The sequence below is a fragment of the Rhipicephalus microplus genome, chromosome 8 (genome assembly GCF_043290135.1).
Source record: "Rhipicephalus microplus isolate Deutch F79 chromosome 8, USDA_Rmic, whole genome shotgun sequence".
Classification (NCBI taxonomy): Eukaryota; Metazoa; Arthropoda; class Arachnida; order Ixodida; family Ixodidae; genus Rhipicephalus; species Rhipicephalus microplus.
Genome location: NC_134707.1, coordinates 87,549,410 through 87,569,098, shown reverse-complemented (window position 1 = coordinate 87,569,098; position 19,689 = coordinate 87,549,410). Strand labels below are relative to the sequence as shown.

Here is a 19,689-nt window from a genome sequence, read left to right as displayed (position 1 = left end):
TAGACACCTTCTATCGACTTTCTATGGAAATTTCATTTCCCTGATTGTAGCATTTCGCCCAAAGCGAAATGCTACAATGTGCGAGTCATTAGTAGTGTGGGCAGGCCCCAAGATAGTTTTCCCTGACTTGTCTCGCTTGATTGACGAATTCCCTGACAATTCCCTGACTTTTCCCGGTGGCTAAAAATTCCCTGACATTTCCAGGTTTTCCCGGTTTTTCCGGTCGCCAACCCTGTTACTTTTTTTGCGTCCATGGCTCCGAAACGCGTGACCCGGCGCCGCAAAATAAAACGAACACGCACCAGACTTCACGAGTTTCCCGACGGAGCAACTACTGCCACTGGTTAAGCGGCGAGAGCGGACCACTCCGCCGCCCAAGCAAACAGGCTCAAGCGTGCAGAAACTCGATTTTCCTTCCTCCTCAACTGTCTCTCGCCGAAATCTCTCGCCCGCGCTCTTTACCACGCGGCTGAGGCGTCCAAGGTCACTCTAGCGACGCGACGGAGCCTCTCTCTCAGAGAGAGAGAGAGATTAATGAAAGAGGAAGAGACAAAAAGGACGCTATTTTCTGCCTCCCGTCGCGGGGGCACGGCTCAGCGCCTTTAGGGATCGGGGAAGGGGAAGTAAAGATGATAGGAAGAAGAGAGGAAGGAAAGAAAAAGTGAATGTCATGGCAAGAGAACGTCTTGTCAGTACAGTCAGTAGTGCGAGTGAAAAGAGTCCGTCTATAAGGCGGCGAGGTCCGCGCAAGCACAGAACTCGAGGAAGGCTCGGAGGGCTTTCGTCTTCGAGCGCGCGGGAAAAAGTATGTCTTCCATTGTTTCGGCAGGTAGTCCAAGCAGACGATAGCGGCTTACCAGTGCGCAACGCTCAGTGGCCAGGTCAGGGCAGGAGCAAACAATATGCTGCAGCGTTTCGTCATCACCGCACCTTCGGCACGCTGGCGATGAAGAGCGACCCGCGGAATACATGCGTGCCGCAGGCCAGACGCTGCCAGTACGCAGGCGAAGCAACAACCGCCGCTCGCATCTGTCCAGGCCGGTCTCCGGAAGGGATGGTGGAGGTTTGCCGCTTGCCACCCGTGTGTCAGGGTGGGCCGTTGGTAAGAGCTTCCGCAGTCGCTGCCGTGAGTAATCCGACTGGGTTACCGCCTTAGTGACTGGCGTGTCGCAGTGGTGTGCTGCCTTAGCGGCGGCGTCAGCCTCCTCGTTGCCAGCTATTCCAACGTGCGAGGGAAGCCAGTGGAGGGACAGGCGCACACCACTCTCTTTGATGGCGGTCAGTTTTGCGTGCAGCAACGCCACAGTTATGCCTGCTTGGTCTGGTTGGAGCAGCGCTTGTAGGGCTGGTCGGGAGTCGCACAGAATCGCCACAGGCAACTGGGGTAACGTGGCAGCAAGGTGGTCGGCTGCCAAGTGGAGGCCGGCCAATTCAGCTGCAGTGGAGCTGGCGTGAAAGGGAAGTCGGCAGCGGATGGTTGTCCCAGTCGATGGTATGACGCAGGCAGCCGCGGCCGAATGGGGGCTGTCCCGAACGGACCCGTCCGTGAATACCAGGAGCTGCCCCTTAAGTCTTTCATGAAGTTTCGCCACGGCTGCCTGATGGAGCTCGCATGCCGGTGTGCGCCTTTTTCTGAGGTTGTCCAGAGTTAATTGTACGTCCAGAGGCTGCTGGTGTGGTGGAGGGGGTTGGATTGGACTGGGGGGATCGGGGACCAGCTCTTCATAGAGAGCGCAGATCTGTGCCATCCGTGACGCTGGTCGGCTCCGCAGTCTCCGAAGGAGGGCAGCGCCCCCGAGGGCCCTGTGAAGGCGATCCACGTGATGCAGCGCCTGTCGTAGCATCAAGAGTGACAGAGGCCAGGTCTGGGCCTCCGCCAGGGTTGCAGCTATGGGTGACTGACGGGGAAGTCCCATGAAGCGCCGAATTGCCATGCGATGTTGCCGCTCCAGTTGCTCCTTGCGGTGTGGCGCTAGCTGCACCAAGGGCAGTGCATAAGTTTGCGCTGTCGTTGCAGCCCCTTCGTAGAGTCTTAGAGCCAGCCGTGAGGTGCACCCTTGGCCCCTGCTGAGCAGTTTGCTTACGGTAGTCTCGACCCTGGTGGCCTTGAGGACGGCGAGCTTAACGGCTGGTATCCAGGTAAGGCGGTGGTCGATCCTTAGCCCCAGGTACGTCACTGCATCGCTCCACGGGATAGGTCGGTCACCTAGCACAAGCCTTCGGACGGCCCTCCGCGCAGTGGCTCTGGGGTGAACCAGCAGTGCCTCCGTCTTCGTGGGCGAAACGTTCAGTCCGATTGCCTTGAAGAAAGAGACGACGGCATCCAAGGAGCGCTGCAGGGAACGCCTTATGGCCGTGAAGTTTTGCCTAGGCCCCTTAACCCACAGTGCCACATCGTCTGCGTACAAGGAGCACTGCGTGGGGTAACGCTTGTCTGCGGGCATCGCGGTCGGCAGCCCCGCTAGCACCAGGTTGAACAGAAAGGGGCTCAGGACGGAACCTTGTGGAACGCCTGCTGTCACTGGCCGTGGATCGCTGAGCGCGCGTCGTACTCTAACCCGGAGGGTGCGTTTTGCCAGAAAGGCACTGATAAAGGTACGTAGGCAGCTCACGATGCCGAGTGTGTCCAAAGCACTCTCTATCGCTATGTGAGGCAAGCTGTCAAAAGCGCTCTGTACATCCAGCAGGACGAGGAGGGCCACTTCGCCGTTGCGCTTGGCCTCCTCCAAGGTAGAGACGACGTCCGCGATCGAGTCTGCTGTGCATCGGTGGCGTCGGAAGCCCGTCTGCTGTTCTGGTAGGAAATCCTTTGCCCCCGCAATCCAATTTAGGCGTGCCAGTGCTATGGCTTCCATGAGCTTGCAGGCAGCAGAGGTGAGAGAAACGGGTCTGTAGGACGTAATGGCGGCACAAGGGCGGCGAGGTTTCCGGATCGGCACCACAACAGCGGTCAGCCAGGCTTCAGGTAGGTTGCCGCTCTGCCATATTTCATTAAAAGTCCTCAACAGGTGTCGTCGTGAGGCCATATCCAGGTTGCGCAGCATCTGGTATGTGATGCCGTCGGCACCAGGGGAACTGCGGCGCTTGGTTCTGGCTAGAGCAACGTTCAGTTCGTGTTCGAAAATAGGGTCCTGACACAGAGATGCGATCTGGCTGGCCGTCCAGGCAGGGTGATGACCTTGCGGTGGCTTGGGAGCAGGCGTGGCGATGAGGGCTGAAGGATTGGCTGGTGGGAGTTCTGTGAAGCGATCGGCCAGTCGCTCTGCCAGTTCTTTTTCACTAATGCCTAAGTAGATGGCCACCGCAATGACGGGTTGCCGCACCATTGGTCCAGTGACGAGGGATCGTAGAAGTCGCCATGCTTTTGCGCCACCTCTTGCCTGACTCAGGGAGAGGCAGATGCCTTGCCAGCTTTGCCGCCTGCGACGGTTGGCATGTCGCCGACATACCGCATCCACACGATTGAAGAGTGTACGTTGAGCTGGGTCATGGGATTTTAGGTACCTTCTCTCAGCCCTGCGCCTCGCAGCCCGTAAGTTCAAGTGATGGAGGTCTGGCACAGGGTGGTGCTCTGGCACCCTGGTCTGGATAGTTGCCGCCTGCGCTGCCACTGCTACCAGATTCAGGAAATCCTGATCCTCTGGGACGTCTCGAAGCTGCCTTCGAAAAGCCCGCCAATCGATCGTACTACACAGCCTCCTCCTTGGGATCTTTCCGCCCACAGGTGAGATGACGATCGGCAGGTGGTCTGAACCCCAGGAGTCAGGCTCCACTGCCCAATCGTACCGGTCCCCTTCACTGGCCAAGGTGACGTCAATGGCGGAGCATGACGGTCGTGCTGTTCTGCGGACGAAAGTGAAGGATCCGGTGTTCAAAACTTGTAGGCCCAGTTGATGGATAACGTCCACCAGATCCCTTCCTCGAGAGGAGCAGGTGCTACTCCCCCACATGGTGTGATGAGCATTCATGTCCCCACATATGAGGTAGTCTCTTCCGAATTTAGCCGTGAGCTGTAACAGCATGGAGGCGTCCCACCGCTGTCCAGGTCGCACATACACAGAGGCCACTGTCGTGTCCACACCGCGAAGCCGCACCGTCACGGCACAACACTCAAGAGCCCCTCCAGTGACATCAGCCACGTTTATGTGCACATGTGGTAGTTCTCGTCGCACGTACACTGCACAACGTGGTCGACCCTGGGGATGTGCACTCGCTATGCACGGCGCGTCCTGGCACGTGTCTAGAGTACACGACGTGATACTTTGGTAACCGATGTATCCGGGAAGTCGCAAGTCGGTCGCTGCTACGTACACTTCCTGCAAAGCAAGCACATCATACTCGCTCTGCAGGAGATGTGAGGAGAGGTCTGCATGCCGCCGCCGCAACGAGTGAGCGTTCCATTGAAGCACACACGGGCGGCGGCGGCGGTGGTTCTCTGCAGCATGCGGATGAGTGTCAGCCATGGTGGCTGCTATGAGGGTGCGCGCCACCTGCCTGAAGGCAGATGGAGCGCAGCTGGTTTTCAGGAGGCAGCAGGTCCGCAACTGCTCTTAACAGGAGCCTCAGGTTTGCATTTTCCTGGTCCACACGAGGCTGGGAAGGTACCTTCGCGGGTGGACGAGTCGTGGTAGAGTCTGGGTGCTTGAGACCAGCCGAAGGGCCCCGTTGTTGTACGCCTGTCTGGCCTGGATGGGTCGAGCTGACCGTCATCTTGGATGGTGATCCCACTGCGGCAGCATAGCTCTTGCCCGTGGTCTGCTTCAGCTGAGGACTATCAGTTACACTAGGGCTTGCCCGCAAGACTGCTTGAGCCTCGCGGTGAGGCAGGTAGGTGGGAGCTGATGCCTTGATGGTGGCCAGGCGCCGCTCTCTTTGCCAGAGCTGACAGTCTGCGGAATCAGCTGAATGTGGCCTGCCGCAGTGCAGGCATCTTAATTTGTTGGTGCAGTTGGCGTCTTTCCCATGGTGGCCACCACATCGCAGGCACCGCTCTGGTCCTCGGCAAGTGACGGCGATATGCCCATAGCGTCCGCACCGCCGGCACTGAAGCGGGCGAGGTCGGGATGGCCTCACTTCGAACACCATGCGAAAAAGGCGGACCCGGGTGGGAGGCACGGGAGAGGCGAACCGCAAGACTAGTGATGTCCCTTGTCGCCTGGCTGCAATCACCGGCACATCGGACGACACGGCGGCCAGGAGGGCTTCGTCGGTATAGTCGCCATCGACGCCTTGCACCACGCCACTGCTTTGTGAACGGTCAGCAGGGAGGCGGGCAGTCACGGGTATTCCTGCGAGCTCCGATGTTGCTAGTAGGCGATTCATCCATTCTGGTGTAGATGCGTCTGCTGCCACGATGTTCTTTTTCGTGTTTACTCTCACCTCCTTGACTCCGGGCAGCGCAGAGAGAGCTTGCGCAATGGCAAGACGAGAGGTGCGGTGAAAGGAGGCGCTGGCGTTTGCTGGTCGAAAAAGAATAGTGCCCGAGTCTAGCGACGATGAAGCAGAAGCCGGCATGGTGTGTTCAGTGGCGCGTACCCCTGCAGGAGCGGTCTGAGTCGCAGTGGGCGCATTAGAAGTCCCTGGAGCAACGTGGGCAAGCATAGCCGTCGATTCAGTGGCGGGACGAGGACCAGTGTGGGCAGCGGGTCCTTGAGATGTCGAGGCTCGCTGTCGGCGCTTCTTAGACTTGGAGAGGACGGTCTGAAACTCAGACTGACTGATTTCGTCAGTTGCGTGTGTGACGGCGTCTTCGTGGGCAACCGCATCATTTGACGTTGGGGTAAGACACGCAACTGTGGCACGTTCAGGCGCTGCTGCGTGCATCTTCCGCGAGCCACCCTCATCGTCGCTGCCCGACTCGCTAGGACGCGAGCGCTTACGCGTTGACGTAGTATCCATGTCTGCAATATCAGGTTCCTCGTCTAACGGCAGTGGTACGTTCTGCGGAACGGTGACGTTCACGCACAGAATTGACCCGGCATCTTCGAGTTGGGCTGTATGATGCGCCGCTACAGCGGTCGAAGATGCTGTGGTGCTAGTGGTAGGGCTGGAGGCCGCCGAGGACGTCAGGCCCCTTGCAGTTGTCTCGACGTCGGCAGCAAGCACCGGTAGGCGAAGTGATGTCGGTTTCTCGCTGACGACTCTGCACAGTTTCTGTGCCTGTTCATGATGCAACCGCACCGCTTTGGCACTGGAGATGAGGTTCCACAGCACGCGGGTGCACGCGACGCTCGCTGAGCGTCTGTGTGACGATGTGGGAACCAGGGAACGCGACGGGCGTTCCAATGGCGTAGCCGAGAATGGAGGGGACTGCTCTGCCATGGTAGTCGGGATGACAGCTGCCCCAGCGACGCGCAGGAGCAGAGGACGCTGTCACAGGGCTCAGGTCACCGAAAGCGGTGGCAGGGATCCAAGGGCATAATCTGTAAAGATTACTCTCCTTGACAAGACTCGAACGGGTATGAGAGTCCAGGAACGCGAGGAGCACTGCGCGGAACGCGGTCGCGTCTCTCGCGGGCTGACGCGGTAGCGTCTCTCGCAGAATCGGGAGCACCGGGCAACACGTCTGCTCTCTGTGAACGCTCGAGAGAGACTCCCTCTCTCTCACCGAGCGCGGGAGCGCGCACGAGAACTCTTCGCCCGAACCTTCCCAGGATGAGCGGCGAAGCGCACTTGCAGGGGCGCTTGACGCGCGGGAGTGTTCGAAATATGGCATGTGGCGGTGATCGGCAGTTCGATACACGCGTACAACAGCGCTATACTTTTTGCATGGGATTTCCAAGGGGATGTTTAGACTGTTGGATATATAAAATAATTCGATATATTCGGGTTCGGTATATCCGGGATCGACTGTATAGACCAGTATCACAGCATTGAATATCGAACTCAGCTGTCAATGCACACGTCTGAAAGTGGTCCCACCACCTGCCTACTTATATGGTCTTTCCTTTCATTGATCTTTAAGCTATTTTGAAGCAAAAATTTTTAAGTTCAAAAGTATTGTGTGCGGGTGCAGCATATTTATACTCAATGTGTACTTTCAACTTGGTTTAGAAAGACATGTATTTGTCGTGTAGTCAGATAGATTTTAAAATTTTTTCATATGCTGCTCAGATAATGGCCGCATAATTGTACTAAAAATAATTCGATCGAATGTGCTATATATATATATAAACTTGATTGTAATTTCGCAATTCTGCAGCCAAGACAAATATTTGAGCTATATCTCGGAAGCACAGATAAAATAGTTAAATTGTTTACAAATGTCTTACTGTAGTCATACTGATTCTGTTTTTGAACAATATATTAGCTAGAAATAGATCAACTTCAGGTGCACTGCACCCATCCACGTGTGCTCTAAAGGGGGGGGGGGGGCACAAATCCAGCCCTATATAATGAATTACTTCTCCTTGAAATGGACATTTGAGAGTGCATCTTCTGCCACTTTTGTCGTGTCATTCAGTTAACTATTAATGTTGCTGTGCTGTGACAGACTTAGATTGAAGAGTCGGCATGCGCCCTATCAGAGTGTCTCTTGGCCAGCAACTCACTAGCCCGAAATGTTAGTTCCCACTCAGTAGGGGCACGAAAGAACCCACAACGTCTACAAAAGAAGCGGAGAAACCTCCTTCTCTGGAGGAATGGCCCACCCTCCCGACCTGCTCAACCTGCCAAGGAATCTCGGCAGGTTGCGGTCACACCAGAGCCGTCTCCAGCCATGGAAGATTTGCCTAAAAGAGATCAAGTGAACTCGGTGCTGCGTTCCCTCATGGAAGCCATCCGAGCGATATTAGTAGACATGAAAACAGCATCTGCTCGAAGCGCACTTGGAGTATTGGACGCTATAAGCCCAGTGCTTGAATCTCTCAACTAGGAAGATGGCTACGCACACCTTATCATTTCGTAAAGAAGTCAAGGCTTCATCTGTCATCCAATGGAACGCCAGAGGACTAAAATCACGCCTTTCAGATTTTCGTCAGTTTGTGTATAGGAACGTGTTTCCACTCATCGTCATTTGTGAACCCAATTAGTCAGCACCAATAAGACTTTTGGGGTGCGAAGCTGTCATGTCTTGAACAAACAGTGCGTGCAGCAAAATCATCATCTTTGTTCGTCGTGAAGTGACGTATGTTGTGCAACCACTTGCGCCTTACGATGACAGTCGGTATCATCGGTAGCCCATCACTGTGAAAAAGAAGAAACTCATGTTTACTCTCATAGGTGCTTATATATGCCTTCGAATAATTTCGATTTCAGGAGATTAGCGGATATATTGAGAGTGTGTCCTGTACCATGGGCCATCATAGGTAATTTCAATGCACACCCATCACGCATGGGGAAGTACGCTGACAAATGCAAGAGCACCCAGGTTAGCAAACATCAACTACAACTATGGCCTTACTCTCCCCAGTCAAAAATATTCAATGGGTCCAACTGGAAAATTTCCATTTAAAATCAATGGGTGTTGGACCAGTAGGATTTTCGCCACCCATTGAACATTATCCCGTTCGAATCAATGGGTAAACCCTTATATTCCAAAGGGGGATCCAAGTGGCTCACCACTTCAATGCAACTGGTTCAACAGGGGACCCCATTGGCTACCAGTTAAGTGTGGCTGGTGCTGAGCAATTGCCAGTTAGTTGCAATGGTGCGCACCATTTGAAATTGGTTGGTGACAAACTGGTAGCCCCTTTGGCCTCACATGGCCAGCCCATGAAAACGAAATGGTACGCTGGTGGTTGTCCAATTGGTGTGAATTGGCTAACCCGTTGAATCTAACTGGTGGTCAATTAAATATCCCGTTGATTTCAAATGGTCAACCCATTAAGACTAAATGGTACGCAGGTGGTTGTCCACCTGGTGTGAATTGGCTGACCTGTTGAAGCTAACTGGTGGTCAATTGGAAACCCCATTGACCTCAAATGGTCAACCCATTAATACTAAATGGTATGCAGGTGGTTGTCCACCTGGTGTGAATTGGCTGACCTGTTGAAGCTAACTGGTGGTCAATAGGAAACCCCATTGACCTAAAATGGTCAACCCATTTATACTAAATGGTATACTGGTGGTTGTCCACTTGGTGTGAATAGGCTGACCTGTTGAAGCCAACTGGTGGTGAATAGAAAACCCGTTGACCTGAAATGGTCAACCCATTGAAAATTAATGGTAGGCACGTGGTTGCCCGGCAGGTCTCAGTAGACTAACCCGTTGAAGCTAACTGGTAATCCTGTGGTTCCAGATGTTTGGCCCACTGATCGTAACTGGCATTCCAAACAGCCCCCAATTCATTCTAGTTGGTAAGCAAATTCAATGTGGCTGGTAACCACATGACTTCCCACATTGTTGCAAATGGTCAGCACTTTGATGGTAATTGAGACTCCAATGATTCCATATGTTTCAATAAAAGGTTGAGTTGGGCTAGTTGATACATACTTGGATACATGCAGCGCGAACTTAGACAAAGAACACAGACAAGCGCTCGTCTGCGTTGTGACTCTCTGGTCTTCGACCAAGCTGCACTGCATGTATCCAGATGATTGGCCCAGTGACAAAAGCTGGTGTTTAGCCAGTCACCATTCTACCTGGTAAGCCAATTTAATATGGCTGGCCATTAGTTTCTGGTAAGCACTTGGTTGACGCTAAATTGCTAACTGCATTTCAGCCAGCCAGTGGTTGGTATACAGAGAGAGCCAACTGAAGCTAAGTAGTAGTGTAGTAATTGCAGTCTCTTGGCTGACCTATAAACATGATTATCACATTTCTGCGGATGCAAGTAGAAAATGACAATCCTGTAGAAGGCTGGCTGTCATCACACTGCACTTCATTAATTGCAATTTCACAACACAGTGGAAACAGCACAGGCTGGATTACCTAGTGTGAATGTGACATTAATGCACACTCAAATGCATGCACATACAAGATAAAAACAATGGTAGAGAAAAAAAAAATATGAAAGAATGAAAATTTATTCACACATTCCATAATATTTACACTATTTAGAAAATGCACCAATGGTCCTCCTCTGTTAAACTTCCGCAACGCCCTGGTTGTCCTTCGCCCTGCAAATGTTTTGCAGAATTTATACATTTAGTCAGCCACACAATGGCTTACATTCTTCCAAGTCTAGATGTGATTTAACATAAAAACATTAACATAAAAATAGCTATGCATGTTGAAGGGGTACAACAGCTGTGCCAATTACGCGAATTTGATACAATTCCCCGCTTTTGCGCCGAGCTGCCAAAACCATATTGCGCCACGCTGCGCCAAAATGCCAGACGAGCCTCCAAATTTTCTCAGTCTCTTTCTGTACATGCATGTTGCAAGCAGATGAATATGGCCAAGTTTCTCTTAAAAAAAGGGGGGGGGGGGGAGTCCTTTGACACAAAGAACACACTTATCTTACCGCTTGGCAAGCTTCTCAATATCTGAAAGCTTCTCAACAATGAAGTGGTTCATCTGTTTGACTGCCAACGGCAGTACTCCTGCAGGCACGCCTTGATGCTCCAGACGTGCTCTGTAGCAGTCTGAAACAACAAAAATTATCAATAAATAGCCTTGAAGAAACCAGCTGCTTAAAGAACTAATAGCATCGATATTACTTTAAGAACACAAAAGTTCAAAATTGAACTTTTAGTCATATTTCTTGATGCAATGAAGTGTTATATGCTGAATGGCCTAGAATATGCCTTAGCAGCACAGGCTTGAACAATACAGAAAGCATTCTCCAGTTAGCAAAAGTGTTCCGTTCCAGCATTTATTAGAAAAAGGAAACTGCGAACTTAGCGTGCACATGCACAAAAATAATCTAAAAAAGTAACATTTCACAGCTCTCCACTCGCACCATGTAACTGTGTGGATTTATATAGTGCAGGAAGAAAGCAGAGAACACTATTTCTTTTTTTGTCATTTTTTATGAAAGAGATATAAGTTATGATGAAAAAAATGCTGGCAGTCTACACACTAGCTCTATTGTTGGCTTTTCTTTTTTTCGACTATCTTTTTGAACTACCAGTGCATTTAAGAGACTTAAGACTTTCACCTGCCTGCACTCCTGACTAAAACAAATGAATTTAATAGTAAGTAAGAGGCAAGGTGTTGGGTCACATTTTTACAACTACATAGTTTATGTAAAATTGTGTTCATAACTGAAGTCAAAGCAGACAGTAAAGTTTGTAGTGGCTTCAAAATAGACTCAATTGCAACCGAGCTTTGCTGTGATTTCATGTACTAAGAATAAGATTGGTTCAATATGCATTCCAAGAGACTGTCTGCACACTTACCACGCATTACGTCCAACTTCCACGGTGTTAGGGGAGCCTTGCGTGGACGGTTAGGGTACCGTGGACAATGTTTTCCTGCATAACAGATATCCACAACAACGAATTCCCCCGTTACCAACTGACACACACTATGCTTTTGTATTATAACCAACCATGCAGGGAGCGCTCCTTAAGGTTGTCTTTCGACCAGATGGTGACTAGCAGGTCCTTGACAAATAAGGAATCCTTATGATGGGACTGCACATGTTCCCATGCACCTTTCTTGACCATAAGCCCTCGTCCAATGTCCACCTGCACGGAACATATGCATTCTGAAGGCATCCATGTGCAGTGCAACCTGTATTGCATATCATAAACAACAAAGGTCTATTCATTTCACCAGCACTTTGTCAGCCAGTTTTGTGGTGCTGCACTCTAGCATTCTTTCTATGAACTGCACATGGTGGTGTCAGCACCACAGTATTCATTGAGAGAAAGTGCAGCCTTTGTGCAAGACCAGTTTACAAAGTGCCTGCACCTTCTCAGTGAGGTTGTGCTGAATCCGCGCAGCACGAGATGGCTAAAACAGCAGCAGACAAGGCCAAGTGTATTCCTTAATATTTCTGTCCAACAAGTACGTTAGTGAAGTTGTTTTAGTAAGTTGTGTTGCTGACAACGAAATTCATTTTTTTTGGTTGTTCATAAGTTCTGCTTAAAATTTACACATATCTATAATGATCACTGAACTCTTTTTGGAATGTCTTGCTCAGCTGTGCAGAGACAAACTTCTATGACAAGTAATCTATAATGCTCAATCTTGCTTTATATTATTTTAACATGCTTTCAAAAGAACAGTTGTTTGTAATTTGGACAGCTGCACATTATTGACATTCCAGATAGAATACCATTGTTTCACTGTCATTCGGTTGCGGATTGGATGAACCTGGGCGAAGGGCTCGCTCTGTCAAGGTGTCTTGTAGATCCTCAGACACGGAGGGGCTCGACTGGCTGCCATCCATGATCCTTTTCATAATTCTGCAGCCTGCATTTATACATGAGGTGCCGTGCTGTTTGCATTGCCCAGAGAGGAAAAAGAGCTGACAAAATATTTTCATTAAATTTCATCAAACAGCTGTAAACAATAGCCATTTGCAGTCTAAACTCGAAATATCTTCACTTAAAGACTGCCGAACGTTTTATGGTAACAAGCTGTACACACTGCTAAATGTCAGAAGAATGGCATTAATGCTTTCACAGCACAAAATCAGTACAATGAAGACATTTTCTGCTTCATACCTTTCATGTCTTCCAGTGCAGAAATAACCTTGTCCTGAAGCTCCATGTTCAGTCTTCTGAGTTGAGCCATCTCCCTGTCTTTTTCTTCATTTTGTTTTCGCAGTTGGCGAATGATGGTAGATTTTTTCTCTACCTGCTCTTCAAGGTTATCAATGGTTTCATGAGCCCCCTGAAGGCGCCCACTGTCCATTGCTTCTTTGTGGTGCTTTTTAGAATGTGGCCCATCTTGATTTTTCGCCTGCCTCTTCATATTTTCTTTCTTGCTTTTTAAAAGCTGAAGCAGGCGTGCCTCTGCACCACTTGTTGTTTTGTTTTTCGTTTTTTCTTTGATAGGGCTCTGGGCGAAAATAGAAAATAACTTGTTACACACTGTTTACACAAGTGTTGACAGGACCTTTTGTAGGAGGTTTAGATAATAATTTACCTCCGCTTCATTCTCGTAGTCCGAAGACGCCGGCGAATAAACCCTCTTCGGAATACGCGTTCTCTCTCTGGCCTCTGTCTCCGCGAAGTCCTCCGATTCTGGAAAACGTGAGGGCGGATTGCAACATTAACATTTACTGAGTTAGTGTCACATCATCCTCTGACGCGTGCACATTTCACGATCTCTAGCATGCACTTTTATTAGTTTTATTGCATTGTAAATTAACCATCGAACCTCGTGTGAATGCTTAAGTACCGTTGTAACACAACGTCATATGCCGCGAGCGAAATAGTAGCGTATAGACCTTGTCATTAGGTATAAAAGCTGCAGTGCCACAAACAAAGGCGCGTCCTACCGCAAAAGGGCCTTATATACTCCAGGCTGATATACCCGACGCTGTTGGTATCTCTCTGCGGCCAGGTAAATACCAGCGTCATCTCCGTAGAGTTTTCAGGTATATGCATAAATTAATAATGACACCATACTTATTTGCGATTGCACGCGGTAAATTAACAAAATGAACTATGCTAGTGGAGATTATCGATAAAATACTTTGTAGTTACTAACGGTGAACAGTGCTTAGCAGTCAGCCAGGCCAAAGAGAATGCATTTCGCCGGCAACATATCAAACAAAAGCAGGCTTACCTCCCAGTGCCAGAATCCGGGCCCTATAGTAATCGCTGTCTCCACTGTCGTCCGTCCATTTGACTAAATAGAGGGATTTGGACTTGAAGTCTTGCTGGTGACGGGGGAAGAAATCTTACAATGTATCGTACTTTTGTAGCCGAATCTCAACACTGTGGACCAAGAATCAGTTTCTCGTTGAATGCAGATGGGACCCCGCTTTTCAAATCAAGTGGGACATCAATTTGGCCCATCCAGCTAATTGTTAATGAGCTCCCTCCACAGCAAAGAATGTCCAAATTGGTCCTGGCCGCATTGTGGTTCTGGAAAGAAAAGCCAAACATGGCACTTTTCCAAGGTACTTTTGTTGAGAAAATGAACGAGCTGTGTGAGAATGGCGTTGAATTACAACGTCAAGGAAGGGTTGAAAAATATAAGGTCTATTGTATCTGTTCAAGTGTAGATTCTGTTGCTAGGGCACCGATGCAAGGTGTAACCCAATTTAATGGGTATTTTGGATGTAATTGGTGTCTCCAAAGAGGTGAGAGAGCTGGCGGGGCAACTAAATACCCAGTTGAGGAAGTTGAACCCACAGAAAGAAGTGAGCTCCAAATGCTAAATGACATGGAGATTGCTTTGAAAGGGGGGGTGCCTGTGCAAGGAGTCAAAACAGTGTCACCGTTGATAAACCTGCCCCATTTTAACATAGTGTGGAGCTTTGTGCCAGACTATATGCACTGTGTCTTGCTGGGGGTAGCGCGCCAGTTCCTAGAATTGTGGTTCAATTCTGATAGTGCCTGTTCAATAAGCCGACATCAGCACATAGTGGACCGCAGGCTTATGTCTATTAAGCCACCAATGGATGTGAAGCGATTGCCGAGGCCGACAAAAGAGCGGAAATGGTGGAAGGCCAAGGAACTTGAGAGCTGGCTACTTTGTTACAGTGTCCCTGTTTTGCATGGCATTCTTGAGAAGCCATACATGCAACACTGGGCTTGCCTAGTTGAAGCCTTGCACATAATGTTGCAGCGTGCAATCAGCCCAACTGAGCTCACCATTGCCGAGGGGCTATTGTTGGAGTTTCATGTGCGTGCAGAACTGCTGTTTGGCAAGTCAGTCATGACATTCAACATGCACCAACTGACTCATATAGCAAAGAGTGTGCGCCACTGGGGACCACTTTGGGCACACAGTGCGTTCCCATTTGAAGCTGGGAACGGCAGCCTAAAAAAAGCTGTAAAAGCAGCTAACGGAATTCCCCATCAAGTCTGCCGAGTCCTACAGATGGAAAGCATGGTAGTAGAACTTCAACGGCAGGCTATCAGTCCAAGTGTAGCAGAGTACTGCTCGTCTTTTGATGGCACAAAAACGCAAAAAAGCGTACTTAGTAGTGGTGGCTACCGTTTTTTCGGACACGGTTCCCGACGTGCATCAGCAGGTTTGCAGCCATCTTTACATGACACTACCCTTGAGTTCACCAAATACAGAAGAATGTTGGCGAAGGGATCAATTATCACTGATAGCATGTATGCATCTAACAAGAGGACCAATAGCTCTGTTGTTGAACTTCAAAATGGGCATTTTGTTATTGTTGAAGAAATATACCATGGCAGCGACAACAAAGCATATATATCTGCAAGGAAATTAAGCTGCAGTCCAGTGATGTACAACTTGGTGGCCATGTCACATGTGCTGAAAGTAAATCACAAGGCAGCGAATACATCACTGGTCGAATGCTCTGAAATCAGAAAGGTGGTTGTGTTTGTGGAACTCGAAAGAGCTTCCTATGTATGCTTCCCTCCAAGTTCCTTTACATTGTAATGTATTTGAAGTGAAGAACCTATGCTGTGTAAGTTTTAAAGGAACCCTGTTTAGTGCACACTATGCCTCAAAACATGAGCGTTTTTTTATGTGAGTGGCCCTTGAAATGCCTTGAGGCGATCGACGTGAAATCGCCACCCGTGACTAGTTAGCTCTTCTAGTAGGCAAGATGTTTGTCATGATGACTCATACCATTGAAACAATTCCGTTTGAGTATATATAATGTATATAGTTCATCAAAAAGTATATAGTGAATCCAAATGTAAATTAATAAACATTGAGTATGTTATGTATATATAACATTGCCACGTCTATATATGGTAATAGAAGATTTGTACGGAGGATTCGCGGGTGACCTGATCATCTCCAAGCAAGCTCACCTAACATCATTCACTTTCTGGATATGGTGATGATTTTTTGTTTCACGATTATGTTTCAATGCATGGTGACAACATGGTGTACCTCATAAAAATTGTTCTTTAGAGCAGTCATGCCTGTGTAGCTCATGAACATACCAAGAAAATGTTTTTAAATGTGCAGTGAAAATGGTTATGTGTGGGCCCGCACATGAGAGCCTCCCCGGCTGCATATTTGAGACCACTGATATAGAGGGATTTATCGTGCTGTGCAGATTAAATTGATTGACCACATGGCTGTGACAAATTGTGAAATATCTGTCTGTAAGCCAGCTTGCTCTCTAGGTTTGATTGTTTTTGGAAATATTTTTTTTTCGTTAAAGTCTAGTGTTTTGCATATTGTATTAGGTATCTGAATATTACCGAAAAGAGATCGGTGGGTCTGAATTTCTTTAAATTTATTATGTCTCTTTTTGTGTGTATTAATGTTTTATATTTGCATTGTGTACTGAATGTTTTCCTATATTTATTCAGTGGGTGCTGTATTTTTTTTATTCTTACTGCTATTGTATTCTTTATTTTAGTGTGTGTGTCGGGGTACTGCAATATTACATGACGCTTTTTATTCTTTTTCATACAAGTTCAGTCTTGTACACTATGCATAGAATGTGTGCTTGTCATTCATACATAATTCATTGTGCCACTGTGAGCATCCTTAAAGGCCAACTCCAGCGATTTTTCGACCATGTCAAGGTAATGGTGTTTCTGTGTTCCTGAGACACTCTTGTCACGAGCCCAATAGCTGAAATGCTCAGGAAATTCGAAAACAATTTTTAATAAGCAAAAAGGTGCAAAACCGAAACCCGACCGGGCGCCCGGTCTGCATATGATGTACTATTTGTTAAGAACTGGAGGCCGTATACTGGTTCTGCCGGCACGTAGTATGAAAACTGTGAAAGCCAGACCAGCGAAGCACCGGCAAAACACCACAGAGGAAGGAAGAAAGCTCTCCCGTGCTATGGTCGTGCCAAACACCACCGCTGTCGTCTTGGGGCCAGCACAATAAACAATGTAGGGGCCAAAGTAGCGATGCCATCGCCTGCGTCACTTTCGTTGACATGACAAACTTGACATCGCACTGACAGTGTTGCCAATAATTCTGGCAAGCGAGGCGAGTTTTTCGAGGCAATCTTTAAAATTCATTTGCAAATAATCTGCGCATCTCTCAAGCCTGTAATTGGCATAAATGACAGGAATGTGCGTAAGAGTGTACCCAGCGAATTTGATTGAGATTCGTTGACCTCGAAAAACCACCGGAGTTGACCTTTAAGCATCCTTAAATAAGTAAAGACATGCTGTTCACGTGTAAACTGTTAACCTGTATGAAACCTGTTTCTCAGTGCTTTACTGAAATGCCAGTTGTATGGCAATGCCTTTTTCCTCCTTTGGAACTAAAATTCCTTTTATTGTGATTCAATTTACTGTTATAAGTATTTGTAATATTTGAAGTATCTTGTACGCCTTGTGTTGCAGCACTGGCCAAGAAATTTTTTTACACCAAAATATGTTCTGTGCTATTTAAATCCTGTTTGCCTTGAAATAAAATTCTTTTTTTTTCAATGTTATTGTTGCCTTTCATACCTTCTTTCGGATATCTTGTTAGTGAGAACATCTAATTGTTTTCTCTTAGTTGCATAACCTTTTCTATCGTATGAATATTAAAAAAATTCAGTCATATCCTGCAGCAGCATTATATGCAGTGACAGGTAGCCCATAAACACGTGACATCAGGTGCTCACTGGTAGTTAGCCATATTCCCTAGTTTGGGAATAAGACATCGTTGGTACATTGTGATGCTGCAAACAGTAGAAGGTGCGGTTCCAATGTGTACTAGTACTTTAACTGCTGCATTTTCATGATGCATATATGGAAAGCTTAATCAGATGCCCTGATACAGTGGTTGTTTGTAAACCAGGCAAGTGTTGTAAACAAGCTTAATTTAATCCAAGGTTTAAGTAAGTGACCGAGCTCAGGGATTCCAAGCTGAAGCACTAGCTCGAATTCTGTTTGGGTAACACACATAAATGAATTGCTTTATATGGAGGGTTGGATGCATCACCGTAGATTTCCATTTATGACTTTCAATACTGCTCAGGTAGAGAATTGTAAAAAATAAACTTCAAAGTTATGCATGTACTGCAATTGGGGTGTCCTATTGGACTCTCCCATTGCAGCTTGGGTCCCATTGACGTCCATTTGAGTCCCATTGCAACCAACTGGAACCACCTATCATGACAGCAGGTCATCCTGTTAGAACTTCAAATATGCAGAGTTGGTTAAAATGTTAGAAGCCGCTACATGGGAAGTCCAATTGGACAGTCCCATTGCAGCATGCACTTCCAATTGGGCACCAGTTAGACACCATTTGAACCCCACTTAGCCCCCTTTGCCACCCATTGCTCCTAACTGGAACATCCAGTTGGACCCATTAACTATTTTTGACTGGGTCCTGAATGACGGTAGCCCCACTTTTCTTTGAGGGGTGCCCCACTTTTCTTTGAGGGATGATATACGGCAGCTGTCTCGAACTTGCTTTTGTCTCCCAACTCCCTCGCGAGATACGTCAAGTGGTTTCCAGATGTTGAGACATGAGGAAGTGATCACATCCCAATGTACCTTGACATCAAAGGCTTGTCTAGTTGTGGTCCACAGACGACCATTCGAGCAATCCAATGGACCTACTTCAAATCTGACGCGGAAGATGCTTGCAGCGATGGCCTACAATGTTGAATAGCGATGGCCTACAATCTCTTGATATACAAGGGCTGTGACACAGTAGATGCCATTGTACGTGAGTGCCAGCGGTTCGAGAGCCGCTGCATTGCCGACGCATTGCCGACGACAAGCCGACGCATTGCCGACGACAAGCCGACGCATTGCCCATCTGTTCTCCCAAAGAGGCCCTTCTGCCACAGACACTGCTGACTGCGGAGCACATGAGGAAAATAGTGTGACGTGAACTCGAAGCTATCTTTCTTGCTTCCTTGTGCTCTCGTTCTTGTGATGCCGGCTCGAAAATGGTTCCACTAGTGCTTGCCATTGTCCGTCAAGAGCTCTCGACTATTGGCTTAGACTCTGTGCGCTCCACCATTCCCTCGAGATCGATTCACCGTGGGCCGCCACTTGCGTCCACCCAAAGCCACAGGTTCCTGACTCTTCCTCGCAATCCCGCCGAGTGAAGGACTGCTGAAGACTGGCCCATTTGTTTCAACTCCTGACGTATTGGTTACTTGGCCTGATATTGCAGCAGCAGGTGGTATTGGCGTCGCGCATCTTGTGGTTTCAAGCATCGTCAAGAGACAACGAATGGTCAATTCCAACCTCGCCGTGAGTCTTCTCAGACCACCAGTGATGACGTTTCTCCCATGCCTTATCGTCGATCACCATCACCGTGTGGTCACCAGCCCTGCTTGCTGCTTTCTCGTCGCCCATCCTCTTGCTCTCCCCAGTTCCGCCGTCTTGCATCCCAGACTTCCCGCCAGTCTCGGGGCTACTACACGATTCAGCTTCCGGAGGCGATGCTGCATCGACGATGTGCCAACTAAATCCTCTGACCACACTGCAGACTAGATGCAAGCTTATCAACGTTAAAGTAGATGACGCTCTTGTTGTTGCTCTTGTGGACACAGGCACCCAAAGTGATGCATTCTATGATGCCTTCAGTGATACATTCTGAGCTTCGTCGCCGTCTAAAAAAATTTTAACACTGCCCACAGTGCCACTCATCCAGGTCGCCGACGGTGAAACTTTTCCCGTGCTTGGGATGTGCTTTGCGCGTATTTGTGTTTCTGACCGCGCCACTACTGTACTATTTGCCATGCTCTACAAGTGCAGCCGTGACCTCATC

The 19,689-nt window shown here is 48.6% G+C and overlaps 1 protein-coding gene across 1 annotated transcript; it reads right to left on the bottom strand.

Moving 5' to 3' along the window:
• Positions 1 to 9,947: 9,947 nt before the first annotated feature.
• Positions 9,948 to 13,739, bottom strand: LOC119176359 (uncharacterized). Its single transcript, XM_037427604.2, has 8 exons — positions 13,627 to 13,739; positions 12,982 to 13,079; positions 12,558 to 12,894; positions 12,167 to 12,303; positions 11,435 to 11,573; positions 11,283 to 11,357; positions 10,406 to 10,526; positions 9,948 to 10,058 (listed from the first exon to the last, which is right to left on the bottom strand). The coding sequence occupies exons 3-8, from the start codon at positions 12,805 to 12,807 to the stop codon at positions 10,025 to 10,027; spliced, it is 756 nt and encodes a 251-aa protein (XP_037283501.2). The 5' UTR covers positions 12,808 to 12,894; positions 12,982 to 13,079; positions 13,627 to 13,739; the 3' UTR covers positions 9,948 to 10,024.
• Positions 13,740 to 19,689: the final 5,950 nt, after the last annotated feature.

Excerpts from the sequence above, each read along its gene's own strand:
- LOC119176359 (XM_037427604.2), bottom strand. The coding sequence starts at position 12,807 with ATGAAGAGGCAGGCGAAAAATCAAGATGGGCCACATTCTAAAAAGCAC. Across the intron at positions 12,304-12,557 it reads TGCACTGGAAGACATGAAAG|GCTGCAGAATTATGAAAAGG; the intron begins GTATGAAGCAGA and ends GTATAAATGCAG. Across the intron at positions 10,059-10,405 it reads ATTGAGAAGCTTGCCAAGCG|GGCGAAGGACAACCAGGGCG; the intron begins GTAAGATAAGTG and ends AAACATTTGCAG.